Raw genomic sequence first — 19,715 nt, forward strand, 5'->3', positions numbered from 1 at the left:
TCGGGTTGGAGCTGGAGCATCGGACATTTTGGATATTTTGGATTTGGCTTGTTGACCCCCTTGCAAAGTGCTTTCCTGAGCTGCTTTCACCGCTGTTTTCTATGAAGGACAGACGCGCAGATGGCATCCAGAGGTGATTCCCGCCCAAGATCACGGCGTTCCATTGCGCCAATACCCCAGACATCCATTCGAAATGGCAGTGATAAGGAGAACTTGGCTACCGACGCGAATGCAGCAAAGCAGCAAAGAACCGCATTACAAACAAAGGCCGCGAAAGATAAAAAGCTTCGGAGCAAGAGTCTGGGCCCGGGAGGATTGGATGCATTGAAAGATGGGCATGGAAACCGCCGCAAGGTAAGAATGTGTAGACGAAGGGAATTTACTCGGATTGCTCATGATTCTTATCTCTGTAGTCTACTATACCGTTTCCTCTAAAGTCGATCCTTAAACCCGCAATTCCAGTGTCCCCCATACAAAGTATTCCGTCATTTGAAGAGACACGAAAGAGAACGCCTGGGCGGAGTCCACAGAGGTTGAGTAGTGCTAGGGGTAATAATGCACCTCTTATTGATTTCTCGACTCCTCCGCCGGTACCTGTGGTTGGGACGGAAAGCTTGCCGAACCCGTTCGACACGTTTAATCCAACTCCCGCTCTTAATAGCGGACGGGTACTCCAATCAGAACAAGAACGGCAAGCTGCAAAAAGGGAACGAGAGGCGAGGGAAAGACATGAACATAAACAGGCTATACTTGAACAGCGCGCTGCAAGAAGGAAATCTATGGGTACGTGACCAATGTCCATGGCGCGCATATTTATCGCCGGTCGCATTTTATTAACTAGCGGTTATGAAGCCAATCGTCGGGTCTCCTTTGCCCCGGAAGCTACCTTACATACATGGAATGTTGTTGAGCTGATGGATGATTCAACGACCTCGTCGGCCTCGACAAATTCTACCAGACGGGCTTCTTCGCTCACGACGGAATATCAAGCTAACCCGTCGGAGTCTCCCCGTTCTCTTGAGGAAGAGAACGATGATCTCGAACAGTTTTCGCCGGCGAAGCAGCAAGATTTTCTCCAACGGAGCCTCAGGCGCAATTCTGGAACTCCCCATGGCGAGTTTGACAATGTTGACAATGATGATGCTTTTTCTTCTAGCCCATTTAGCGGTGATTCAGGGGTAGAGGGTGACGACACTGGCATCGCATCTTTAGCGCCGGAGAACGAGGATAGTCTCTCAGATTCATACATGGATAACGAAAATACCGCAATGAGTCTCGACAATGCGACCGGCCGTTCGATGATGTCAGCTCATTCCGATGGCTCCACTACTGACTCAAGTGCTCGGCTTGATCGGTCGCTGCGCCTGGCAGCACAAATCGCTGGTAGCAATGGCATTGACCGCGATGACAACGAAGATTTCTCTATGGAATATGCCAAACATGAAATAGCCGGTGCTTTTAAGCCATGGATCAAGAAAGGGACAAATCATTCAGAGTTTGACGCTGAAGATCTGAGTTCCCGTCTCGATCAGGAAAATGTGAACCCGTTTCGACGGTCGTCAAATTATCCACAGCATCATCGTGGTGTAGAAGAAGAAGAAGAAGAAGATGATGATGATGATGCCAATTACGATGAGACTGGTATGGATTTAACGAAACCCATTGGAGGAATTCTATCGAAACCACACCAACAATCGCCCGTTGGTTACGAGTCAAATATGGATCGACGTACATCCGGGGCCACAACACACTTGGGTGAGCAGACCATGGAATTTACGAACGTCGTTGGCGGCATTGATAGGAACTTGTCACCATCGCGAGAGCTTTCCGGAGATAGCGACATTGCAGAGGATGAAGAGATGACTATGGAATTTACCTCTGTATTCGGCGGGGTGCTCAAAAAGCACATTGCTCAACATGAAAATTCGACCGTCAACAAGGAGCAATCTCCCCAAACAGAGGAGCAGGGAGATCAGAGTATCTATCCAGATTTGACTGAGATGGATATGGAGATGACTGGAGCAGTCGGTGGTATCCTTCCTCCTATTGAAGAGCAGACTGAGCCCCTTGAGGATGAGACAATTGGAATGGAAATGACAAACGCAGTTGGGAAGATTCTACCATCACTTCGACCTTCAAAGCAGGGAGATGATTCCGACCCTGAACCTGCCAGCTCACCGTTCCAAGAGAATATCGTTCCCTCTCCTGCGAAACCTTCAACTCCATTGAGAATCACATCTGTGCCTTTCCAAGACGAAAGCCCCAGCCTGTCACATATTCACCTCAAGCCAAAGAGGTCAAGAAGCTCGGGAGCTCGTTCGTCTACAACGCCTACTAAACCAATTTCCCGTCAAACAACGCCCGTAAAACGGATGCCCTCTCCTTCCAAGTCGAAATCTCCGCATGTGATAAGATCAACGACACCGGCTACACCCACCACTACCTCTCCACCGCACAAAGGCCATTTATCTCCCAAAAAGGTATCCAAACCTGACACGCAGCAGCCTACATTAAAGCCGGGATCTATTTTCCAGCATGGCCAATCCACTCCTAAGATTGTTCTACAGGCTCGCAGGAGGTCGCCATCTGGCCTGGGTATTGACAAAGAAGGACTTGGTTCTCCTCGTGTGGCAGACATTCTCGATAGAAGGCGATCGATCGGGGAAGATGCCCAAACGTTCACTCCAACGATCAAACCATCACGCGGTGTTCGGTTCAATGACCCACACAAGCTTGAAGAAGAGGCCAAGAAGGAGCAACAACACGAAGGCCAGCAAAACACGGCGGTAACGGCCAGTCCGCGGATAGATCGTGATACCGGTCTCAATATTAGGGAAATGATATCTAGCTTAACGCCAAAAAAGAACAAGCTTAAAGGCCGCAAAAGTTTACATGTTGGTGCGGCGAAAGGTCTCCTGGGGAAACGGCCAATCGAACTCGATATGGAAGATGATGATGAGGACAATGCCACAAAGCGACTTAGGGCTAGAGAATCTAGTCCAGTCAAGAATATTAAGCTGCCAGCACCTCCTTCCAAGGCGGAAACGGTTGGAAAGGTATCTCGCCTCTCCTTACGAAACTCGACAGAATCACCGGCAAAAGCCAATGGTACTACTCCAAAGAGCCAACCTCATTGCAACGTTGCAGATCTCAGCGTTCGGGGAAATGTCAATAGTCAGGATTTGGCTCTTGACCGAGAGGTTGTTGATATGCATGCCAATCCACAATCGACAGAGTTCAAACCTCTTCAACTCTCGGAGTTTCTCAAAATGACAAATATTCACTTTATGGAACTCAACACAACGAAGCGTCGTCATACTATTGCTCCCGATGCGGAAAAGAGGCGTATCACTGAAGTCGATGGACAGGTAACAGAAAATATAAGCCTAGAAGACTGTGTTGCTGCTGGGTTTTGCACCATTCCAATGCTTGAGCTCTATCAACACGTGAGTTTCCTGGTCACTTGATGTGCTGTATCTTACTGACTCATTCTTCTCAGTCGTGTCGCGAACTCAAGTCCTACATTTCTGAAGGTCGACAGATCATTCGATCTATTGAAGCCGAGACTTACGCTGAGAATCCCCCTCTGTTTCAGGAATATATCACCGCTCCACCAGATATCCGCCTGTTGATGGACAACCAATTTCGCAATGTGAAAGCTCATGCTCGACTCCTAAGTAAATCTATGTGGTATGAATGGCGTATGAAGCTTCTTGAGGGTTTGAAACAAGGGCTAGATCATCACGTCGAGGAAATGAATCGAGACTCAGAGGCATTGTCGAAAAAGGAGAAATTGTTGGATGATGTCGTGCCCGAGCTAGTTAATAAACACGCTAGGCTCCAGGTTGATGCCCATAATCTTGAAAAAGCAGTGGAAGAAATGAAAAACTGCGATCAAGAAGAGCTGAAACAAGCAAGGGAAAGGCTGAGGATGATCGATCTCGAAATTGCTCAGCGAAAGGAGGATCTAAACAAAGCACAATCGGACTTAGAAAAGACCTCGAATATTGTTAAAAAAGGAACTGAGCAAAAGGCGAAGCTGCTGAAGGACATCCAGGAGGCTGAAAGCATCCTAGAGGAATGTCGTGGGTGGAGCGTAAATGAGGTGGATAGCCTCAAAGGTAAGGAGCTTGCAACGTCGTCGGTTACCGAAAACCCGCTAACGTGTTCGACAGCTGTCGTTCGAAATTTGGAGAAAAGTTCTGGCTGGACGATTATATCGGTTAGCTCAGGCTCCGGCACGAAATACGGCCCCGCTCTGTCTATGCGATATAGTAACGAGCTTAGACTTGATTTCCATCCAGCAGCGTTTACTTCCCAACAGTCCAAGGATCTGGCCATGACGCTAAGTTATGCGCCGGAGGCAACTAGAGGATCCATCACAAATGGCCCTAATCCAACTCCTGAGATTGCGCTGGTGCTCCACGCCCTCCGCACGCGTATATCTCATCTGACGCAATCCGTTTCTCCTAAGGCCTTCCTTTCTGACATCTCGCAAACGTGGAACACAATTTCCTCCCTTCGAAACGAAATCCACATGCTTGACTATTGCGGTGTCACGAAACTAAAAACCGTCGAAGCCAACCCTGGAGAGCCGGCGTTGCTGAAAGTTCGATGTATCCTGCTAGGCTTCAGAACCGAAATAAGGCGAAAGAAACGGTCGGCATCTATGCCTATAGTCCCAGCCGGGAATAGATCCAAGGCTAGGATCGACGTTGATTTTACTATCAAACCACGTCCCACGGCCGTGAAGGGTGCAGACGCAGAACCAAGTATCGATGTCGACGTAGACATTGATGTATATGGGAGCAAAGTGTATGGATTCTCGAATGAAGATGCTTCGGACATGTCTGAGGAGCAAATTGGTGAATTCCTTATGCAGCTGATACAACGCCAGGATGGGAGAGCGAAGCAATTCGGAAGGGGGCTTTGGAGAGATGCTGTGAAGGAATTGGAAGGGAAGGTGTTTTCTTAAGCCTAGCGTTCCCTGGCTTTTATGCGCGTTTATGGGAAGAGGCGTTGACTCGTGTGGGTATATAGAAACATGTGGATGGGTTATGCAATTGGCGCTGATGATCTGGTTGGGGGGTGGGATAGCTATGATTGACTGCCTAGGAATTGTTAACTCCGTCTCGTTGCTATGGTAATTTTTCCTTCTTTATGGACGAGTGTTTTGGGACAATTGTAGATCATGATCATGTTGATTGAACAGGTGAGGAGGCAGAAATAAGCTGGGTAATAATATTATGTCTATCTTACAAGAGCAAGAAAGAGAATGATGCCTTGCAGCTTGAAAAGGGAGCCACTTGCCAGGAATTAATCCCTAAAAAAGAAAGATTCAACATTGAAATGAATGAGCAACAAGCAAGGAGTCGACACAGATGGCGCTTTTTTTTTTTTTCTTTCGCTTTCGTGCAACCAATATGTGCTCTTCTTGATACTCCATAAACCCGATGCCACTCCACAGAAGACAAGACATTCATTCCTCTCCCCCAAACACCTATCCGTGATGATAATAATCATTTTCTGTGATATCCTCGCGCCATCCTTTACCCGCATAAACTGAAAATCATGGATAGAATTTCAAAAATTAATGATGAATGAAAAAGAAAAAAAGAAAAAAAAAATTATGCAGCGTCATGATAGTGGTAATATCATATTATGATATGAGGAAGGTTAAGAAAAGCACGGCGAACGAAAAGGCGAAGACAATCAAGGGCCGTATACACACACGTGTGGCATGGTCCGGACGACTCAGTAAAGATCAGCTTCGACAAGCAGCATCATTAAGAAGTTCCATGCACAACCTAGGACGCAAAACTGTTGCAATGTGTGAGTGCTTTGAGGGGTATTTGAGGCCGGTAGTCAAGGAAAGTTGCGGAGACAGACGCGTTGTCGGGGGACTCTTGACGGTTTTACTATCGCCATTTTCATTCTGCAATCCTTGCTTCCGCTCGACCATCAATTTCAGCGGTACCGTTTGCCTCCTCCTCAAACTCCTCTTCGCCGTGAGACTGAGTATACCCGGGATGCTCCTGCGCCGGTATCCAAGAGTCTCTATCGCCCCTCATCGGCTGATCTTGACCTGCTAGATCAACCCCTTCTCGACTTCGAGCAATGTTGCTTCGACGCTTCTGGGACAGCGTCTGCGATCGGGTGGACAGCTTGGAGGTGACGGCTGCACTCGAGGAAACCCAGTTGGTCAATGCTTCTTCACAATCCTGAATAATTGCCTTGCTAGCTTCATAACCATCATAGGCAGGCCGTGTCTCGCCGGGCGTGACAGGGGTATCGTCGATTAATTCGAGAAGGTGTTTTCCATAACCAGCAATAATGGCTAGCTTCTCAGAATGTTCCCGAAGAGAATCGAATTGGTAGGCGAAGGCGGACTTGACCTTCTCGCGGGTGATGTTTGAAAGCTGTGCTTCAGCGACGAGGGATTCTGCTTCTGCTCTGACCAATTCCTGCTCCAAGACTACCAGACGGGGAGAATTAGGATCCTTATATTTTAGCTGTGCGATCTGGTCGGTAATCTTTTGCTTTCCTAAGGAACCATCTATGTCAGCGGCATATTTATGAAAATATCGAGGAGTCGCGTACTGTCTCTGCTCGGCTGAACTGATGCCTCGATATTGCGAATGCTCTTGATGGTGACGCGGTATTGGTCATATCGGTCAACGAACTGGTCTTCTAGCTCGCCAATTTCATATATCAAGACCCCCAGTTTATCCGTTACATCCGAAACGTCGTCGTCGCAACCTTCGCCCCAGATTGACAGTTGTTGCTTGGATGCTAATTAGTCTTGAGCTACCATGACCGAGGAAAACGCCGTTTTAAACGCACCGCCACTTCCATCCGCTCTCTACCAACAAGTTCCAAGCTCCTCATTACGTTTTTCTCCATTTTGACAAGCTGAGAGAGCTTTTTGGCGAGATCGGGCCCGAAGGCTCCGGCTGCAGATTTTCGGAAGGCATGGCCTGTAAACATACAAGGTAAATTAGCATATCGCTACTATATACACGCGCCGTAAACTTGTGCTGGGTCTAAGTAGCAAAAGAAAGCATAGATTCAAGCGAGCCAAACCCGAGTAAACCCGAGAAGGAGTTTGGTGATAGCCCGCGTTGAAGACACAATCGCATCGGACGAAAATTGACAACACAGGCGATTGATAGAAGCTGGGTATATCAGTTCTCACCTAGGCTTCCGCCTCCAAAGATCCTGCTAGTCTTTGTCGACGAAATCGGAGGAGGGGGGTTTTCGATCTGGGAAGCTGTAGGCGCCCTCGTATGGCGCATGGAATACGTCCGATGCATGATGTAAAATATAACTGCAAAGCTAAATCCGAGAAGAGAAAATTAAATGGAGATGGACGGAACAAAAAGGAATACGGGCCAGAGGCCGCACTATGACGGTGGGTTTTGGGTGTTTGTGCAGCAGTGTCGAGTGCGGGTGGTCTGCGAAGTCTGGGGAGAGAGGAGGGGAAGCGCAAATCGAACGGCGCTATGTCAGAGGCTGATGGTGCGAACCGCAAGCTCCAGCGGGCGAGCAAGATAGATCAGATAGCTAAATAGTCTGTCCGGCAGTGGATGACGAAGTGCGTAGAGAGGGTTGATGCGGGCGTCGTTGGCTGGTTGGGAGGAGACGAAGGACGGCGACAACTCAATTCCAGCAAGCTTTGTGGTGATGTCAGTCAACGACCATCCACTCCGCCCGGCTGTTGCTTCCGCGCGACTGGCAAAGCTAACCGCCCAGCGAGAACTCAGCCGGCCATTCTGAACGGCTCGCTCGCGCTGGATGCAGCGATTTTCCAGCCCTCCGCCGTTCAGTGCCGGCTCAGCGCCCAAACAGATACGTGCCTTAATTAATCGCCTGCAGCCCCGGCACATCACACACACTGCATTTGCGCCTTAACAGCGAGCAGCCATCCGCGCTGAGCAGTTCGCCGAATTAACGCCCAGCAAAGCAGTAGATGCTAAGCTTACCCCAAGATCCACTTGAGGGCGGCCACGATGCTTCTACGTCATAGATCTCCGGTTGAGCCAATTGTAGCTATCTGGCCTACCAGCTCTCACGTTTTGATTGTCAGGAACCAGGTTAACGCCTGAGCTCGTTGAACCCGGCAATGTAGCTGCCATGCACCGTTGGACCTCAATTTGACTTGGGCATTTTTACTGGATCTTGGTAAACTTGCTATATACCGGTCTGTTCGTGCCAAAAAAGGACGAACGAACCAATAATGACCATGTTAGACTCTATAAACACTCCCTCAAACCAGGCTTATCTCTCGCGCCAGCTCGTGGCCTAACCATATCCCGGAAACGCCTCGTGTCACATAACTCAAAATCCAAAATATTCGTCAGTCATTCAGTTATTTTTCTCCTTTTCTGGCCCTTTCTCTGGACCTTGTTGGGCTCGTCCTCCAGCGCAACCGGAGTTCGACCCTTCCGTTGCCTCTTCTTTGCTGCCTGTGCCATGGAACGAGCTTCCGCCTCTCCGGATTGGGCTTCGGCGGGAGTAGCTGGCTCTTCGCCAGGATTACCGATTTGCTGCTTGGCTGCAGCCTCGTGCCTCAACCTCGTAAATGCCTTCTCCATGCGACTCTGTCCACCTGCCCGGCGCCGTGGAGCAAAGGCACCGGCTCCTTGAGGCCCATCGAAAAATTGAGTAATGTTGGCCTGAGTGCCCTCCAATTCCCTTCGATTCACATCCCGGATAACTGGGACGAGGACTTCGTCAGTCCTTTCGGGGGACCACCCAACGGTAGACATCAGAAACTGACGAAGAGCCTCTAAATCCGGGACTCCCCACTGGAACGCTGAAGGATCCGGGTCTACTTCGGGTTCCAAGTAAGCGATGTCGACACGTTTATCCGGGAATGCCGGCGGTAGAAACAGTTTCGCGGCATTCTTCTTGAATTTTTTCCGGAATTTAGAATGAGTGTCATCTGATATTGTAACGCCCATTTGAACCTTAGACCACCAGTCTCTGAACTCTTCAAGACCAGGGAATTCCGTAAGTATTTCCAGCGCCGTGACCGGACCAATTCCAGGGATACCTTCCGTGTAGTCGCTCCCCAGGAGGTGTGCGAAGCTAATAAGCTTTTTGCGATCGAGGGAGTACTCCTTCTCCAGGTCGCTTGCAAGGTAGCATTCCACAAATTTTGCTTGATTAAACATGTTTTTATATATCCTTGTACCTCCAAATAGGAATATATCACTATCGTCAGTCACAATGCCATCAACGAGGCCCAAGGATACCAGTTCTGCACATTGGGCTTCTGCTTCCATTGGAGCCGTGACATAAGGGAGCCCAAACAACTTAAGAAGCTGCTGACATTCAGCAACCATGATCTGCGATACTTCGTCCGCATCCCGCCTGTCCTTCTTCTGCTGAGCACGTAGCTGCTTTAATTCGCGTTCGTAGTCATGGGCGTTTTCAGCTTGACTCTTGAAATTTAATGTAGAAGCGAATCTTGCATGCTCTTCCGTCTCGGCGGCAAGTTGATGCATTAATTCAACATCTTCGGGATCGGAATATTCATTTTCAAAATCCATCTCAGGGATATCTTCTGATACCTCGAGGGGGATTATTGAATTCTGGCCAAGGTCAGCGTTGGCTGGCACATCGGGTGGTTTTGTAACCCCAGGAACGTTTACGTCTTCGAATTCCGGGGTTGGTGACTTCTCCTCGGTAGCTTGAGCGATACCTGTATCATTTGGTGTTGATGCATGCGATGTGAGCTCTGTTTGCACAATTGCCGGCGCTATGCCCTCAACATCCATTTGCTTGTCCGGTATGACTGAAAAAGGCGGCTTTTTGACCTTGTTATTGGAGATAGCTTCACATTCAGGGGCCAATTCAGGGCCAATTGGCCTAGGTTTAGGGGACGCTTCCATCTCGTCCTTATCCAAATCAATTGTTTCCACAATCTCTCGATTGCCCAAGATTCTTGGATACTCAGCAGCTTGTCGATACCGATTCTCGCCGGAGTATTGATCGTCCATCTCCTGCCTGATAAATTCCTGCTTGGTGGTATTTCCTGCAAACCAAGGCGGTAAAGACTGGGGTTTTGCTGTCTTTTTAGTTTCCGGCAGCCGCTCAAAGCCACCGGCTGTCTCATCAACTGGGTCTAGCCGGGACGACCCAGTTTTAGTGATCCTAGTAACCTTAAATGGCTTAAACGGAAGTGGCCCGCCAAAAGGTCGGTCCAGGGGCTGGACAGTGGAGCTGTGTTTGGTGGATTTCGACTTAGCTATGGCAGCAAATAGATCCATATCGTCACCATCTGCATCAGGTAGGTTCGCAGTCTCAGGGGCCGGGACCTCGGGTTGAGATTCCACCAACTTTCCTTTGGGTAGAGCGTCCATAACAGTGTCATCTTCAGATACATCTTCGTCCTTGGGTACTTCCAGCGACATCTGAATTGCACGACGGAGATTCTCAGCATCATCATCATCCTCAAACAGCTGATCGACTGCTGCAGCAGAAGCGCGTGGCAGATTAGGAACGAACAGGTCATCATTGTCATCAACTCCAGTATTTGCCGGACTCTGAGGGGCAAACCCTGCTGCTGCTTGTCGACGAGAGTCGTAAAGTTGCTGCCTTTTCCGTGCGATCTCCAATTCATTTTGACGTAAAGATTCATCAAAAATACCCCGCTCAAAGATCGGAAGATCGGGCACGGAATTGAGCTCAGGAGGAGGAACATCTTCAAATTCAACGTCTTCATCCGAATCATCTTGGACTTCCGGTATAAATTGCTTGTCATCCTCATCAAGATCAATCGGTTTGTTCTGGTGCTCGCCCTCTCGGTTTCCCAGAACCCCCAGAGCCCATCCACCTTCAACCCCAGGATCTTTAACGAGAATGTATTCTTTATTCTTCTCGCCGGCGATCCGTGAACTTGATCCGTATATCGGATCATCGCCATTCATCCCGTTAATGTGCATTAGCCTCTGAGTCAAATCATTACGTTCCTTAACGCGCTCGATTTGGAATCTTGAGAAGGCCATGCGGTCTGGAAACATGGTATCTAATTGTTCTTTCGAATAGCCCATTCTTAGCCTGCTCCTTAACCTCGCGGCATTTAGAATATTATAACGATCGCTTGCGGGCAAACTTAGGAAAAAAAGGCTATCGAAATCAATGTTGGAGAAGTCGTAAAGATTTATGTTTTCTCCAGAGTGAAACTGCCGCGCATACTCTTCTAGTTCTTCATGGGACATAATTCTGGGGTCGTTTGGAGCGCCCATTTCCTCGAGAGAAACGTCTAATTCCGGGAGGTGGTACGCATCTTTCTTGCGAAATTGGCGGTTTTTCTGCCTCTCCTTCGGAGTCATAAGAGCTTCTTCTACATACACCAAGTTTTCTGGTAAAGGAATTTCTTCTTCATCCTCACGAGAGTGTTGCTGTTTTCTTTTGAGTCCTTCCTCCTCGGCCTTTCTTTGCAACTGCACAGCCAGCAGCTTGGTAGCAGTCTTTGCAGCATCTTCTCTCCGTCCTTCTCTTCGTTTCTTTCTAGAAGCTATTGTTTGACGCTTCAAAGCCGGAGCGCCGCCATCGAACACAAAAACGGGTTTGATCCCAAAGTAGAGAAGTTTGCATATTCGTCTGAAAAACCCGACAACATGGGCATTTCTAAGGGCATTACCCTCTTTATCGCGTACCGCCTTTAGGAACTGATATATCCATATTGACGCATCAACTGCGAGCCGCTTCTTGTTCAGGGTTTCGAGTTTGATAGGGCGGGCGCACGGTTTAACCACAGTCCACAGGTCAGTGACACCCATGGCTCCAATGCAAAGATGGGTGGACTGCGCCGAAGAGGGAGGCAGGGAGTGAAAACATCCCAGTTTTTGGACCCGGCAGAAGGTTGCTGCTACTCCATAGAGGAGCGGAAGTGTGACTGGTGCCTTGACGAAACGTCAGCCGTTCACGGCTTCGATAAGCTTGGAACGCCACGCCCGGGCGAAACACGAGATCACGTGCTATAATTTAACTTCTTTCGGAATAGTTTAACTAACTAGTTACTTAATAGTTGGTTGGTTAGACTAACGTAATCCACAAGCGAGCGAAATCCGCAAGCGAGCGAAAGATATTTTTTCAACTTCCTCAACCATCCACTTCAACGCGTCAGAATGCCACCAATTCGCAATAAAAATGCAAGATCCTCTATAGAAATAGAGGGCAGGATTGAACTTGCTATTTCTACACCTAAAAAGCAAGAAATTAGCTCAATTGCTGAAGCTGCACGGCTATTTAATGTGCCTTATACTATCTTATATCATCAAATGAAAGGAAGATGTGCACAAATCAGTCTACGCGCAAATTCAACCAAATTGACTGAGCCTGAAGAGAATCAGCTAGTTCAATGGATCCTAGACCTAGCTAAACAAGGAATCCCCCCCCGACCGGCATTTGTTGAGAATATGGCCAACCATCTTCTTGCCATGCGAGATCCTACCTCTCCTCCCCCCCGTGTTGGCCAGAACTGGGTGTCAAATCTGATTAAATGCTGTACAGAGCTCAAATGCCGCTATTCCAGACACTATAATCACAAGCGAGCAAAATGTGAGGATAGGAAGGTTATTCAGGCTTGGTTTAAGACTCTGGGGGATATAATTGCTGAGCATGGAATCCCAATGGAAGATATCTACAACTTTGATGAGACTGGATTTGCAATGGGCCTCTGCACAACTACCAAGATTATTACTAGTGCTGAGCACTATGGCTGAGCAAAGCTTCTACAGCCTGGAAATCAAGAATGGGTCACAGTGATTGAATCAGTCAATGCCTCAGGCTGGGCCTTGCCCCCATACATCATTCTTAAGAGGCAAAATCTACAGGAAGGCTGGTTTGATGGGCTTCCAGCTGGCTGGAGACTTGATGTTAGTTCTAATAACTGGACCACAGATGAGATAGGAATCAAATGGCTGACTAGGCTATTTATTCCTGCTGCAAATCCACGGAGGGTTGACACTCATATACTTCTTATTCTGGATGGGCACAGCAGTCATCTTACCCCAGAATTTAATCATATCTGCAAAGAGAATAAGATTATTCCTCTGTGCATGCCAGCACATTCATCACACCTCTTGCAGCCTCTTGATGTGAGTGTTTTTGCAGTTTTGAAGTGGGCATATGGCAGTCTAGTTGAACAGCAAATGCGGCTTGGAATCAACACTATTAAGAAGGCGGATTTTCTGGATGCCTATCCTACAGCACATACAGAGGCCTTCAAGGCTCAGAACATTCAAAGTGGCTTCATGGCTACTGGAATAGCCCCATTTGACCCAGATCAGGTTCTTCAGCAGCTGGATATTCAACTCTGAACCCCTATTCCCCCAGCTAGCCAATCTAGCAACTTGGTGTCATCCTGGATCCTACAAACACCTCACAACCCCCGGCAATTGCATAGGCAGGCGGATAAGGTCAAGAATCTTATGGAGCAGGGGCTTGAGAGCTCACCCCAGGGCTTAACAGAAGGATTTGACCAAATTATCAAGGCCTGCAAATATGGAATGGTCAATGCCACTATTATGAAGAAGCAATATCAGGATATATTTGCTGCAAATGAGAAAGAGAAGCAAAAACATATGAGATCTAAGCGCTGAATTCAATGTGAAGGAGGTCTAACTAGGGAAGAGATTGCTGAGCTTGCCATTCCACCTGCTCAACCTGTTGAACAGTCAGTCGCTCAACTCTCTGAGCCCATAGCCTCAGAGCCTGCATCATGTTTGCGGGCACCACCAAGGTGTACAAACTGCCATATTTTAGGCCATACAAGAAGAAGCTGCCGCAGTCCTATTGCAATGTAATTTAATCTATTTAGGGGTTGTTGAGCATAGATATTTCGGGTTAAATTCTAGTTAGTTGGGATGCCTTAATTTAATCTTTCGCTCGCTTGCGGATTTCGCTCGCTTGTGGATTACGTTAACTAGTTACTCCGTAGTTGTGCTGATTAATCTATCTCTGAAAATGATTTCTGCAGCGGGACAGCGAGCGGAGGGACAAACGTATACGGAATTCACCAGTCTCCTTCAACCCCGGGGCATATCGAAACGGTCACTTCGATGTCATGCGTATTAGAGGTCCGTCAATCGAATTAGTTCCGAAGATGCTTGGAAAATGAGCAGCGGAGCTAACGATATGGTAGAACCTGGATGCTTGCCTGCCAATAACGGCGATTCAAGTACTCAACATACCCGGCTATGAGCTCACTTTGAGTGGCCATGGCCCATATGTCATTATCACCAATGGTGCTACCGATGAGGTTCTAGAGCGATGTTACGTCTTTCAAAGAAACAATGTACATGGCATCCAAATCCTGGATTGCCCGGTGACAAACCCAGAATGCAAATCTAGAGTTCTTGTATGGGGAGGGCAGTCTCTCCGGCTGCTTCAAATTTGTATAAAGGAGCCCCGAACTGAAGGGGCTATTTCGCTTAGCACCCTTAGCTCGGAGTATGTTTGCCCCGACTGGATACTGGATGCCAGCTTCTACAGTCCTCCCGGAGGTACTCCTAAATTGCCATCAGCTTATATAGGGTGTTTGATCACCGCGCACAATGTGGTGCTCGGTCTTGAGCTGAATCTTGATGTGACATCCTCCGGAGTCAGCTTTCACTTGCATGAAATTGCACCAGGCCTGAAGCCAATCTTATACTCCGCTGATATTGCCTGGACTTCACCAAACGATATTCTGGTTGCCGCAGGCACAGTATTCGGGGAAATTATTGTCTGGACATGCCGTCTAGAGCACGATGCCCGCAACTCTTTGTTTTCGAACTTTTCTATATTCGTACACCGCTTCTTCACGGGTCATGAGGGCTCAATTTTTGGAGTCAACATTTCAGAAGAAGTTCACATCGGGAATGACACTTCAAGGCGACGATTTCTTGCAAGTTGTAGTGATGATAGAACGATCCGAATCTGGGATATATCCGCTTGCTGTTCTCCCACGCTCCGCAATCCTGATGGTCTGTCAAAGGATAGTCTCCCGCGCTCAACTGGATTTGGAGCCGCCCCCGAGGATACATTGAAATTGGACCAACAAGAATGCGTAGCGAAGACGATGTGCCATGCATCACGGATATGGGGCGTTTATTTCCTAGACATTTCCTTTGTTGACGGCCAGCTAGTCTTCAATGTCTTATCACGTGGGGAGGATGCAACCTGTCAAGTATGGAGCCTCAACCTCAAGCAGGATGTCTCCCAGGAAGACCGCCAGATATCTACCGGGAACACCAAAATGGATCATGTCTCGACCCATGCATATCATACGGGCAAAAATATCTGGTCCACGGCCATTTCCAAAGACGTCAATGCGTTTAATGTTTATTCCGGTGGAGCTGATGGTAACCTGGTCTCATTTATGCTTGATCGGAATGCCGATACTTTACGTATCTTAGGAGAGATTGCCTCCGACTATTCGGCTGATGAGGTAGTGAATGGTTTGGGCCTCAAAGATGAGGCTGTTACTGGAAAAGGTAAAAAAGAAGGCAGGATTGCATGCTATTCTTTTGTCTCTGATGAAAGTTTTATCGCTGTCACACCTCGAGGGAAAGTGCTTCTTGGTCGAGTTTCACCTGGAAGCCTGGAAGCAGCAAAATTGCCATCGACCCCGCTGGTATCTTGGAGCATGATAACGACTCTCGAAGGTGTGGAGCCACAATACCTGGCCGGCGGGAGCCCTCGAAAAGGCATGGGAATAATTGGAGCACCTAGTGGTGCGATATGGCTGTATGATCACTCGAGGAATGCCGTTGATAAAATAGCCCAAACTGGGTCAAAATTATCGGGAATCTTCGTGGTCGACGGGCCTCCTGACAGTTCTTGCTCCCCGGGTTCTACCTGTGTCTCCTTCGTGACCGCGTTCGTGCACAGTCCAAAGGCAGTCTTTTTTACCGCTCGAGGCCGCCCTGATCCTGAACTGCTATTTGAAACTGTCTTGAACCTGCCGCCTAACTTCCTAATCACTGCTGCTTCATTCATGCAAACCACGTCCTGGTTAGTATTAGGCTCGAGGCATGGGGATATTGCTATATATGCACTGGATATGGCTTCCAGCGCAGGTCAAATCGACCCACTTTTCTATTCTGCCCATCTTCATGCCAACGATGCGATTACCTCTATTATCAGTCTGAAGTCATACAGTGCTGGACAAGGGGCAGCGAATTACATCGTCACCACTGGAAGGGATGGTTATTATCAGCTTCATTTAATTAAATCCCCGAATGGACGTACTCAGTCTGTTACGGTTCGAACGATCCATAAAGCGTGTCCGCCCTTTGGGCCAAATATCGAGGGAGCAGCGCTTGATCCTAAAACGAATGATCTAATTCTGTATGGATTCAAGGGAGTTTACTTCATTGTATGGAACGAATCGACCCAGACAGAGCTCATGGCTGCAGAATGTGGGGGGTGTCATCGGGTGTGGACATATCATTCCAATGACGAGGGACGGCGGGTACTAATATGGACCAAGGCGTCGCGCCTTCATCTGTTTTCGAGTCAAGGCCCATCGCACCGTGTACTAAGGGCCGGTGGGCACGGAAGAGAAATCAAATCGGCATGTCTATCAAGTCTACTCTCAAACGACGGACAGACAAGAAGCCAAATTCTTGCTACGGGCGCTGAAGACACGACTATTCGCCTTTTCCTCCCGGAAGCAAGCGGCTCGACTCAATCCGGCGATATATTTAGGTGTCAAATGACCTTGAAGAAACACACAGCGGGCATTCAGCATGTTCAATGGTCGCCATGTGGGGAACTGCTTTTCAGCAGTTCAGGGTGCGAAGAGCTATATGTCTGGAGAATATCGTCGATTCCGGGGTTCGGAGTTGGGGCAATGTTCATGGGAGAATGTCCCAAGAGCAAGCCTATCTCCGACCTTCGCGTTACCCATTTCGATGTTGTTAAGCTAGACGACGAAGACGCCTATTTACTTGCATTGGCTTATTCTAATTCAATGATCACCGTGAGTTTCACAAGGCTGCTCCTTCGAGTTTCCCCTCATGCTAACAAATCAGATATTTTACCTTAAACCCGATTCTCAAGAGGACCCTTTCGAGCTCATTGCACGGGGTCAATATTCAACAAATTGCCTCACATACATCCGTTTCGCCATTTCAGGCGAAAGGATATATCTAATCACTACTTCAACCGACGGACATTTGGCGATTTGGGACGCTACCAACTCGCTCGAATCTGTAATCCACGCTCACGGGAACACCATCCAACGCCAGTTGGCGAGCGAATTCCCGGCAATACCACTCGAGCTAGCATGTGGAGATCGACACGCGATCCATCAAAGTAGCATCAAAGTGATGGAGATGCTTCAAGTTTCAGAGACCGAGCTGCTCGTGCTCTGTGGAGGCGACGACAACGCGCTATCCGCATCAATGATCACTCTCCCAAGTTCTTACCCGACGACGGCGGAGGACAAGCCGTTGTTTTATTCCACATTGTTGTCGCAAGCACATGCTTCGGCTATCACTGCAATTGCGGTGATTGGCGGCATAAAGTATACTAAGCAAGGATTTGATGTGAGCATTGCCTCTTCGGGGAACGACCAACGACTGAAGATATGGTGCGTCCAGGTGATTCGACGAACAAAAGACGCTGAAATTGTGGTCGCTTTAAAGAAGGATACATATACTGCCGTTGCTGATGTATCATCCATGGAAGTCTTAACAACCAGCGAGGCTGGAGAGGAAAAGAATCACCTGGTGGTTTGTGGAGTGGGTATGGATATGTGGAAAGTAGCCGGCAACTTAGAATAGAAGGAAAGAAAGAAATCAACTTGGTGGCTTTGTGGCTTATTCAATCCCAACAACACCTATGGTTGAGTCTCTTGAACTCAGGACATGTTGCGTCGTGCCTCAATCTCTGCACCAGATATAAAATAGCATCTGATTCAATATGCAAGAGCAACGCACCTGTTCGAGCTGTGCCCAGGATATACCAACCCCATGGATAATATGGGCCTTGCAAAAATAAATAATAATAATAATAATAATAATAATAAAGAAAAGAAAGAAAGAAAGAAAAAAGGGAGAGGGGTTGGAGTTGGAGTTATCTCTCGCCACCATATTGCGCTGAAAGGTGTTCTCGCCCATAGGGTTGGCAGATGAACCCAGAGAATGTTAATAAGGTATCACGACCTGAAAGATAGTAAAAGAATCCAACGCTGGAACATGTTTCAACGATGACTTGGTTACCTCATTATGTGTGTGTCTATTGTATGTGCGCGATTTGTTTTTGCCTTTCGTAGGCTGCGTATAGTTTTAGGTAATTGGAAGCAAGGGAGCGAGCTCCAAATGGTCCTATTGTTAAACCTACCAAGACGCCCGTAGCAAACCCCTGTTTGGTTGAGATGAGCGGAGAAGAAAGCAGCCGCAAAAAAGGATGTGCCATGAAAGCGGTCTGGACATATTTTGGTACAGCTGTTTACAATTCAGAATAGAGACGTTGAGGCCAGGAATGAGTATCGCAAATTTCCGTTCACATGTCTCGAGAATGGGGCCAGTGTCGGGAAAACGAAGATGCGGATCCCAATTGGCCTGAAACTCGATAATAACTTGTTTCGAACCGGGGAAAATCTGGGGAAGGTAGTGAAAGACAAAGAATTTACGAGAATGGAGATGAGAGAACCTCATTTTGTATGTGCTTGCCCATGTCGAATATGCAAACAAATTAGACTTGAAACGTGTCAAGGGCATGGGTTAGCGCGCCGCGTGTCGGATGTGAGCCAACAAGAATGTAATTATGAGCGATTGCTTTCCTCGAGGAAAGATTAAGAAGGTTATATGGAGAGTTAATCGAAATAAACAACGATATTTCTAAACGTTTTTCTCATTAACGGGCGTATTGGGGGGAAAACGTTGGTCCACGCTCCGGCACCGAAGGCGTTTTGAACGGAGCGAAACGACCAACCGTGGAGGGATAGGGCTCGACCTGCCAGGCTACTCTGCCCGAAAATCTCTGTGCGATCTGGTATTGTTAAGAGTCCGCATCGTTCCCTTTTTCTTCGTTTGATGCTGTGTTGGCTCCGTCGCACTGATCTAGTCGATTCTGGGTGACGTCATCGTATGGATTTTGTTGAAGTGGGCGATTGGGAAAGCAACCGATTCATGAAGAAATGCATATGTATGCAAGATGCAGCAGGTCCTCGGCGGACAGGTATGTAATGGAAAGATATCCATGAATAACTGGAAGCTGGCAGCTTCAACAGCGTTTCCATGGCGATCCTCTTCCGCTGCCATAATGCACTAGAGCTAAAGGGGAACGGCCGCGATGGTGAATCTGGGGGTGGTTAAATTTGGTATCAGAGCGGCAGAGCCTGCGATGGCCTGATATCGTGGGAGCCACACAACCAGGATGACGATATCAGGGTGGCCGCTGTTTAGGGCCATTTTTTGATGAAGTGCGCTCTCGGGAGGAGGATTTTTGTCTCAGTTGCTGATGAGACCCAGGAGTCAGGTCCCTGAGCACATCTAAGGTCGAAACGTGATCTCCCCCCCTTTTTTCATCCAGGATCTCTGGTCCCTGTGCCGAGACTGTTTCGAGCTCCTCGAGTAGGGTCTGTGAGGATGGGGAGAATGCAGGATCGAGCACCACAGCGAGCCGGACGGCGAAAGCGCTTGAGCAGACTCTCAGGATCCGAGCTCCTCCGCTGGCGTCTCGTATGTCGCGCAGTCCAGCAGCTGAGGGCA

The 19,715-nt window shown here is 48.2% G+C and overlaps 4 protein-coding genes across 4 annotated transcripts; 2 read left to right on the top strand and 2 right to left on the bottom strand.

Annotated features, from left to right (window-relative positions):
• The first annotated feature begins 1 nt into the window (after position 1).
• CIMG_08045 (chromosome segregation protein) lies at positions 2-5,256 on the top strand. Its single transcript, XM_001240881.2, has 5 exons — positions 2-354; positions 414-783; positions 853-3,446; positions 3,500-4,121; positions 4,176-5,256. The coding sequence occupies exons 1-5, from the start codon at positions 121-123 to the stop codon at positions 4,973-4,975; spliced, it is 4,620 nt and encodes a 1,539-aa protein (XP_001240882.1). The 5' UTR covers positions 2-120; the 3' UTR covers positions 4,976-5,256.
• Positions 5,218-7,509, bottom strand: CIMG_08044 (cell wall integrity signaling protein Lsp1/Pil1). Its single transcript, XM_001240880.2, has 4 exons — positions 7,196-7,509; positions 6,844-6,977; positions 6,601-6,784; positions 5,218-6,544 (listed from the first exon to the last, which is right to left on the bottom strand). Exons 1-4 carry the CDS (start codon positions 7,311-7,313, stop codon positions 5,931-5,933), a joined length of 1,050 nt encoding a protein of 349 aa, XP_001240881.1. The 5' UTR covers positions 7,314-7,509; the 3' UTR covers positions 5,218-5,930.
• A 673-nt stretch (positions 7,510-8,182) lies between these two features.
• CIMG_08043 (DNA excision repair protein (rad2)) lies at positions 8,183-11,864 on the bottom strand. The gene has a single exon (XM_001240879.2). It carries the CDS (start codon positions 11,787-11,789, stop codon positions 8,361-8,363), a length of 3,429 nt encoding a protein of 1,142 aa, XP_001240880.1. The 5' UTR covers positions 11,790-11,864; the 3' UTR covers positions 8,183-8,360.
• Positions 11,865-14,008: 2,144 nt separating this feature from the next.
• CIMG_08041 (uncharacterized protein) lies at positions 14,009-18,028 on the top strand. Its single transcript, XM_001240877.2, has 3 exons — positions 14,009-14,090; positions 14,156-16,978; positions 17,031-18,028. Exons 1-3 carry the CDS (start codon positions 14,073-14,075, stop codon positions 17,781-17,783), a joined length of 3,594 nt encoding a protein of 1,197 aa, XP_001240878.1. The 5' UTR covers positions 14,009-14,072; the 3' UTR covers positions 17,784-18,028.
• Positions 18,029-19,715: the final 1,687 nt, after the last annotated feature.

Source organism: Coccidioides immitis, assembly GCF_000149335.2.
Source record: "Coccidioides immitis RS genomic scaffold supercont3.3, whole genome shotgun sequence".
NCBI classification, from domain to species: domain Eukaryota; kingdom Fungi; phylum Ascomycota; class Eurotiomycetes; order Onygenales; family Onygenaceae; genus Coccidioides; species Coccidioides immitis.